The sequence below is a fragment of the Copadichromis virginalis genome, linkage group LG15 (genome assembly GCF_057382275.1).
Source record: "Copadichromis virginalis isolate Kocher_CV1m ecotype Utaka linkage group LG15, C_Virginalis_male_GT1.1, whole genome shotgun sequence".
NCBI lineage: Eukaryota > Metazoa > Chordata > Actinopteri > Cichliformes > Cichlidae > Copadichromis > Copadichromis virginalis.
This window is the reverse complement of record NC_140632.1, coordinates 14,780,414-14,788,673: the sequence shown is the minus strand read 5'-3', so window position 1 is coordinate 14,788,673 and position 8,260 is coordinate 14,780,414. Positions and strand designations below refer to the sequence as shown.

Genomic DNA, 8,260 nt, shown 5'->3' with positions numbered 1-8,260 from the left:
AAGATCTTTTAAATAGGCTGGCACAGAGAGGGTAAAAAACAAAGGCGGTGTTGCCCATTGGAAATCTATTATTTGAAAAGAAATAAATAAATAGAGTGGAGAGAACACTGGGCATGATTTTCAGGCTCATGTGAATCCCTCTGCCCTCATAAAAATGGCATCTTATTATATTTTTATTATGAGCATTTATTTAACCGATGATGGAAATTAATGAGATTAACAGCAAACCTGTGCAATGACAGGGAGAAGATGTAAACACCACACAAAAGAGCCCTGCCAGGTTTTTAGTAGCACTAACCACTGAGCCTCTTTGCTGATGAAAAGTGGCACTACACAAGATCCTGATAATTGTTTTCTACTAAGTAACTATTCTGAAAAGAGGTAAAAGAAAAATTTAGACCCCGTATAATATAGTTATAATACTACCCTTATGGGTTGCCATAGTGGATCATCTGGCTCCATCTAATCCTGTCCCTTACATCCTCCTCTGTCACCCTTTGCATGTCCTCCCTCACTACATTCACTTGTCACTCACTACATCACTTGTCCAGCATATCTGCCCCTCCTCTGCACATGTCCAAACCATCTCAACCTTGTCCCTTTAACTTTGTCTAGAGTCTCCCAATGAAATATGAACATTTTCAACTCTGCAACCTTCAGCTCTGCCTCCTGTCTTTTTGTCAGGACCAACATCTCCTAACCATACATCATAGCAGATCTCACTAACATATTCTAAACCTGCCGTTTTACTCTTGCTGCTATCCTTCTGAGTGAAAGATAATAAGGAACTAAATCTTTAAAATAAATGGTGTGGAGTAAAAAGTTCAGTATTTCATAGCTAAATATTTTTGGAGTAATGGTAAAAAAAAAAACAAACAAACAAAAATAAACAAAAAAAAAACCGTGAATAACATGAGCTATGTAAAAAGTGACAAAATAATGTATTTTATACACTGCCAATGTTTAATATAAATAAAAGCGTAGAGAAAGTAAAGTGGAGAGGGTAAACAATGCTGATTTGTGTCTAGGGTTTCTTATCCTTGTTTTTCCTATTTTTTTCTTGAACGCAGCATTTTATAGAAACACAAAAGCGGAAATATCTGTAAACAGGAGTCAGTTTTGTAAGGTTTCTTCGCTTCAATTCAGAGGAGGAAGGAGAAAAGTATTTGCCCCGCCCTTTCCGGGTACAGCAGCCAATGGCAGCGTAGCTTCCTACTGTACTTCCTTAGGTACTAAAGCATGGCGGTCAAAAACAATGTGTGGAAGTCATAGTAATCAACAGCATAGCAATCCGTTGCATTATATTAATTTTCAAGATTAACAACAGCAATGCTCGTTGGATAGGACGTTAGCTCTCTGATGCAGGTAGCTGTTAACATCGGTACGGAGGATAAACAATTTTCTCCAGAAAAGTCTGAGCAAACTTAAAACTGGTGGGTAAGTCAGAAGAAAACAGACCGTTTCTTTGTTGCTTTTGTGGAAAAATGTTAATTTCTTGATATCTTAAAACTTAAAGTTGTAGTTTTTCGCTGGCCTCTAAATAAGCCGTTGTGAAGAAAGCTAGTGAGTTAGCATCAAATACAGCTGCAAAGAATAGCTCTGCACTAACAAGACTGTAATAACACTGGTATATCCCATGTGTAGATGTCCAAAGTTTTATCAATTGCACATTGCCAACTCTAGTATAAAGTGACCAATTATATTATGAAAGCTTTTTAAGCGGTCTTGCTCTAATACACATCACTGAACTATTGGCAAGCACACCTGTTTAAATGCAGTACTGTGCAAATATTTCAGCCTCTACTAAGTATTGAATACTTTTATTTTGTCCGTTACCTTCTCAGGAAGTTAATACCCAGACACAAGTAAAGTCCTAAAGTGAGTGTTTTTGTCTTTAAAACAGCAGTAATGCTTCTATTTTCTCATACCCAACGTTTTTAAGCTACTGGGTAGGTTGTTCCAAACATTTCTATAGTGGATTCAAGCTGCCTGATTTGATCTTGTGTCTGTATGCAAGCCGAGATTGACTGCTTTTTTTTCTTTCTTTCAAAAATGACTCTGGCAATATACAGTGCTTAACAAATTTATTAGGGTTTATGCCACAGCCACCCTAAATGATATTTATTTTCTGATTAAGATGTCAAATTACAGTTATTACTACTTCTGTTTACTTCCTAACCAGAAGAAAATAGCTCAGCTCAACTTTGGGTATACAAAGTGAATTCAGCTTGTTATTTGACTAATAAATAACAAATGTACTTTTTAGTTTAAACAAGTTTTTGATAATTTCTAACATTTTTTTTCTCTCTTTTTTTTTTTTTTACAACATAATTAATTAAGCACTGCATGTTTGGAGTAATTATCATGTTGCACAATAAATTTGGGAGCCATCAGATACCTTTCTGTATGTGGATGAGAATCCAAAGTATCTAAGATTTTTGCATGATATGGTTTGGTGTAGCGTTGTGCAGGCAAAATACTAACCCCAAGTTGCTCTCCGGTGCATCCATCAGCGTATGAATGCTTGTGAAGTTTAGATAGAAAGCACTTACAGGGAAAGACCATAGAAAAAGTGTTTGTGTGAATGGGTGAATGAGGCAAGTTGTGTAAAGCATTTTGAGTGCTCAGATAGAGTAGTAGTGCTATGTAAGAACCAGTTCATTTACCATTTTGATAGACAATTTTTAGTGCAGTAGCACTGTGGTGTAATTGGAATTTGTTGTCATGCATATCTTTAAATAAGTTTTCATGAAACAGTGACACTAATGGTGCCTGTTTTTGATTGCTTTGTCTTATATAATAATACGTACCTTTTAAAAAGGAAGAAAAATACATTTATGTATTTGTTACTAATTTTCTTCTTGCAGATGAGCCGATTAAAGTATCCTGACTGAGTCTAACTGCTGTGCTGATTATGGATGACTTAGAAAGAGAGCTGGAGCCTCACGTTGACTTAGAGAATGACTCTGACTCCTCAGAGGACAACTCTTCAAAAGGAGAGAAGAAATCAAAGTTCCCTCTGGTTAAACCCATTTATGGAGGTGGGTTGTACAGAATTTCCATAAATAAATTTTTCTGTTAGACAGCAGAGGACATATTAGATGCAAGACTTATTGCTCACTGATCAATGTATGGTACACTGTTTGCCGGCTTCTACATAGTCCTGGATTTTACATTATAGAAAAGTTTAGTCAGCGGTAATTAAGAAATAATTTCTTCACTTTAATGTGAAATACAAATATTTTATTTCTTTATTAAAACAAATTTAAAAGGTATCAAAAATGTTTCTATCAGCCTCACAAATCCAATGTTGTCTGAGGTTTGGAACTCATACCTTTCATCTTCAGATCAGACTCAACAGAATGGGTTTCGCCGGACCACCAGCATGTGTCGGGAGCGCATCAGAGAAGCCATGCTGCACCACAGATGGGAAGAGGCAGCAGAATATATGGTGTACTACCCCCAAATTTTAGAAGACAGAAATCTTTTCACAGCGCAGCCATCTAAGGAGGTAGATTTTATTAGAATTAATAAAGACTTGTTTAAACACTCAGCTTTAAACACTGCATTCATTTTCATCCTTGACCTTAATGCTCTCTTTGAAATTTCAGTTTATTTGGAGAACTGCCACTGAGATCTTTCACCATCATCCCAACTCAACAATGGAAGATTACAACACCATCTATGAGCGAATGAAGCATTCGGGATTTAGACATTACCTAATGGTACTTCAACTAATAAAAGTGGCCGCAGTGTAGTTTTCATGTGAATTTGCATTTTTTTTTTTCTTATGAGGTGTTGTCATTTTGTGTTTCTAGATTTCTCTGGAACATTCCTTCCACCTCCTGCTCCACCAGCAGATTGAAGATGCAAAGCGGCATCTTGCTAGCGCTGAGAGTTGGAGGCACGGGAAAGAGACAGCAGCTCAGATTCAGAATATTAAACTGATCCAGGCGTACAGGGGCCTGCTGGATTATATCATCTGGTGTGACAAAAAGTCCACACGCTCCAGCAGCGGTAAGGCAACGTGCAGCATAACAGCCCAGAACATGCATTATTTAGGTTTCTCAGTAAGATGCGTGTAGGAGGCTCGTGTGAAGTCACACTGCCACCTACAGGTCAGACATGGGAACTGCGTGTTTGACAGAGCAGTTTAAATTCATTATGTTGGGGAAAAATGTGTTTGTGTGTGAAAACCTGTCTGTCTGGGCTCACATCTTTGATGTTTGGTGCTCTCTTTTTCAGATTATTATGAATCTGATTCCAATCAAACCATGCAAAACTACTTCAGGCAAGCGTCAGTGAATCTTGAGGAGATTTTGAAAAATCCAGGCGTCTGGGATTGTTTCATACTGAGATATGTTGAGGTAAACACTCATTCCTTCCTTCGTTTCCTTCATCCGTCCATTTTTTTTCTGCTTATCCAATTCAGGATCACAGGGGCGCTGAAGCCTATCATGATGTATTTATGACTGTGTTTTTGTTACCTCTCTTGTGAAGCACTTTGTGACATCTGTCTGTGAAAAGTGCTATATAAATAACCTTTTACTTTCTTACTGAAGAAGCTTTTCGGATGAGAGGTGAAACATCTTCAAGCAACTTAAAGAAGTCCAGATGCTTTTCTTTCCCTGCTCCTTAGACTACGATGACCTGGATGACTTAGAACCTCCACAGACATACTTACTTACTAATCACACTGTGAAATACGAGAGCTTATGGATGCTACCAGCATCCATGTTTGACCAGCTTTGCATTTTCCTACAAAATAAGCTGTAAGGCATTCTCTGGTGGACGTTAGGTGGACTCTGACATGCTAACATAACATCCATAACAAGATGGATCAAGGACATTGTGGGGAAATCTGGAGCTACAGTTGAAAAACAAAGCAGACAGTTTTGACTTTTTCTCCTTGGCTCTGGACCAGAGCTTTGATATCAGTGACATAGCCCAGTTAGTTCTCTTTACATGGGATAAAAAAGAGTTTAAGATTACGGAGGAGCTAGCAGCAGCGCACTCAGTGAAACCAGGGCGAGATTTGTTCACTGACGTAACCACATGGTTGGATAGACAATCAATAGGTCTCCAAACCTGAGAGGAAAAATGTTGGTATTCTGAAGTGGATACAAGATAAAGTGTTTGAAATACACCTGTGAGTGGAGTTGGTACTTTAGCCTCTTTCTGTTTGTCACATGTTGCCCTGTTTATAGGTTTGTTGTTGTTTAGTGTAAGGAAAATATTAGCATTGATTACATGACCGTTGTTTTATTTTTTTGGCAGATGCTCGAGTTTTATGAGCATCATAAGGAGGCTCTGCAAGTCCTGAATGACTATGCGTATGACAGCAATTTCCCACCCAATCCCAATGCGCATGTCTACCTCTACCAGTATTTAAAGCGACAAGGTGCTTCGGAGAAGAGACTGATGAAAGTGTTGAAGGTAAAGCTGCATATGAAACTCACTGTAACTAATTACTATTTCAATCAGTGCTTTAAAGATGTCTCAAAAAATGGAATTTAAATTGGAATCTAGGTGTTCAAATGGTATTAATGATTAATATTTTATAGTTTGTGTATTTGTGTATTGAGGGAAAACTGGAGTGATCCCTGTTAAACTTCACACTGAATAAGGTTTTAAATTGGCTGTTACTAGATTTAAAGCTATGTGGACAAAAATGAAAAGACACACTGTATCCAGTTCAGTTTCAAAAGCTTAAAATGTCCTTTTGTTTTGCTGTAGGTCCTCCATGCATTGGTCCCCAGCCATGAGTTGATGCTGGAGTATAGCTCTCTCCTGCTTCAGTCGGGTAAAAGGGAATTAAATATGGATTTAAATGTCTATCGTTGGCCAAATAAAGTTCAGTCTTGCTGCAAAATCGATGATAGTAAATGTATAGAAAAGTTATTTACAGCTAGCTGTTCTGTTTTGACAGTACTAAATAGGTAATGTTAATTCCTTTGTTTGATTTTCTCCAAGGTTAGAGCCGTGTCTCTAAATCATTCTTTCTCTCTTGTAATAAAAAAATATATGATTTTTGCTCTTTAAGAGAAACAAAGTGACACCCAGAAAGCTTTGGGAGTTGTCCTGGAAATGCTGGACTTCAATTGCTGGGGGAGCAACCTGGAAGTGTGGATCTGTTTAAAGGCAGTGATCCAAAAGCTTCAAAATCAGTATGTGCGTTTTTTTTTTAAGTTATATTTTTAATTCAGCTTGAAACAGATCATACTTTATTATTGTTTCTTACTGTTGTGTAATGTTAACAGAGTAGACTGGGAGAACATTGTCTGTGAAAAGATGGCTGAAAGAAAAGACTGGTGGCTTGCGCTGCACTTGACGAGCTTCCATGCCACGAAAGACTCAAAGGAGAACCCCGAGCTTTTTGAAGTGAAAGCTTCGCTGACAAAAATCCTTTTCCCAGGTTGGTTTGTGTTCATTTTAGTGGAATTAATTCTGAAAATGATGTCTTGACATAGATCTCATGACTAATTAGTCATTTTTCTAATTTAATCACAGTTTTTAAAGGAAAAATGAAAAAAGCAATCTTGCTCAGTTTTCTAAAATGTTAATATTTTCTGCTTTTGTTAGTTACTGCGATAGTGGCTTAAATAGTTTACAGTTTTGGATTGCCAGGTAGTTGTGTGAATAATTACTGGCAAATGTTGAGTATAATAGCAACAAAAAACGACAAAATGTTTTGGTGCAAAATGAGATTATCAAGCATGCCGACACTGTCACTATAATCTGCTATAAATGTTTCAATAGGACAAAGTCAGTGTACTATCACTCTGCTATCCCCCCCACATTCTGCTCAATAAAATGTTTTATATTATGTAAAACAGCAGCAACTTTGTCATGTTTTACTGCAAATGTCTCCCATTGCTGCTAAAAGCTCACAGTAAAAGCTGTACATTTACTCTCTGTCTTCTTGTATTTTGTGTATTTTCTTTTCACAGACCGACCACTGAAGTACAGCGTGAATGGCTCACAGGTGAAGGGCAAAGCTGAGACAAAGAAAAGAAAAGGAAGAAGATATTAAAGCTCCATTTTGTTAAATGTTAACTAAAGGTCCTCCAGCAGACTGTGACGTTCCCAAAATCGTGAGCAAATTGTGCCTAGATTTACTTTCTCCACTGTGTGGAGCTCTTGTTCTGCATTTTTGCACTGGGTATCTGGAGGGTATGATCACCTAATTTTGAAAAGTGTACCTCTGACTGTTAGTGTTCATGTCCGATTTATGGTTTCTATGAACATTGTTTTATTCTGACCTCAGCAAACCTTTGAGTGTTAAATTCATAAGCGTTAGTAGTGTATGTATTATGCACAGAGCTCAGAGGAGTTTCTCTCTGACAGCTTTGTTGACGTGTCAGAAGACCCATCATCACAAACCTTTGAGCAGCGTGTTGTGAGGACGTTTAAGGAAGACAGACTCGCTGGCAGGTGGTTGCTGCTACACTCTTCCGTTTTTTTAGTCGTTTAATGCAAAAGTGTGTTGAGTTTGCTTATAATTGACTTGTGTTTATATTTACACCCATACAACGAATTCATCCACGTCAACCTTTTCATATCAAAAGGCTCCACTTAAACTCCTAGTGCTTCATTTTTTCTATTCTCTGTCTATAAAGATAAATACTTCTGTTCCTATGAATCTAGTATCAGGGCATGTTTCTGGCCTTCAAATCCTGGCGTTGCTCTTGACTCCTTTGCACTGAACCATGAAATAAACTCTTGCATTCAGCAGCATGCCAATTTAATAAGTGAAAGTGTTTGTAATGATTCTGTTTCGGCTTGCCACAGCGTTGGCCATGCAGCAGCTCAGTCAGCCGTACTGTATATGTGTGTTGCTTTGCAGTCATTACATAAACCAGAGCCCAAAGCACTTGCCTAACCACAGGAGCAGCTGCAGAACGGATCTGGGAATACGTAAGACATGTTGTTCGAAAATTCAAAACTCGGGCAGTAGCAAGGAGAATCAAGTCAGTAAACGTTCACTTCTTTGGTCTCTGTCCTGTTTGTGACCTCTTTAAAGCTTCCCCCCCCCCCCCCCCCCCCCCCCCAGTGTTTTTCAAATTTTTTTTAATCTACGCAGATGTTCACAGCTGAAGCAGTCATTTTTCTGCCTTGGAGACGCTCTGTAGGGACTTTGGTTGAAGGTTAAAAGGGCAGTTTTCTTTTTTTTTGTCCAGGGATCGAATTGTTCACCAACAAATCATTTTTCTCATCTGTTCTCATGCACCTGGTGTCTTCTGACTTTAATTTCTCCTTA

At 38.0% G+C, this 8,260-nt stretch overlaps 1 protein-coding gene across 3 annotated transcripts; it reads left to right on the top strand.

The window, feature by feature from the left end:
- Positions 1 to 1,186: 1,186 nt before the first annotated feature.
- On the top strand, positions 1,187 to 7,731 carry taf1a (TATA box binding protein (TBP)-associated factor, RNA polymerase I, A). 3 transcript variants are annotated; one of them, XM_085432111.1, is made up of 11 exons: positions 1,187 to 1,433; positions 2,868 to 3,041; positions 3,348 to 3,511; positions 3,612 to 3,725; positions 3,819 to 4,017; positions 4,246 to 4,367; positions 5,278 to 5,436; positions 5,737 to 5,803; positions 6,044 to 6,167; positions 6,261 to 6,415; positions 6,951 to 7,731. In XM_085432111.1, the coding sequence occupies exons 2-11, from the start codon at positions 2,915 to 2,917 to the stop codon at positions 7,031 to 7,033; spliced, it is 1,314 nt and encodes a 437-aa protein (XP_085288237.1). In that variant the 5' UTR covers positions 1,187 to 1,433; positions 2,868 to 2,914; the 3' UTR covers positions 7,034 to 7,731. The 3 variants fall into 3 exon arrangements, with proteins under 3 accessions (XP_085288237.1, XP_085288236.1, XP_085288238.1); XM_085432110.1 differs by having other exon boundaries at positions 1,187 to 1,437; XM_085432112.1 differs by lacking the exon at positions 6,951 to 7,731 and having other exon boundaries at positions 1,187 to 1,437; positions 6,044 to 6,171; positions 6,261 to 6,361.
- Positions 7,732 to 8,260: the final 529 nt, after the last annotated feature.

Coding starts and splice junctions, on each gene's coding strand:
- taf1a (XM_085432111.1), top strand. CDS start 2,915: ATGGATGACTTAGAAAGAGAGCTGGAGCCTCACGTTGACTTAGAGAAT. Junction 3,042..3,347: donor GGTTAAACCCATTTATGGAG/GTGGGTTGTACA, acceptor TTTCATCTTCAG/ATCAGACTCAACAGAATGGG. Junction 4,018..4,245: donor GTCCACACGCTCCAGCAGCG/GTAAGGCAACGT, acceptor TCTCTTTTTCAG/ATTATTATGAATCTGATTCC.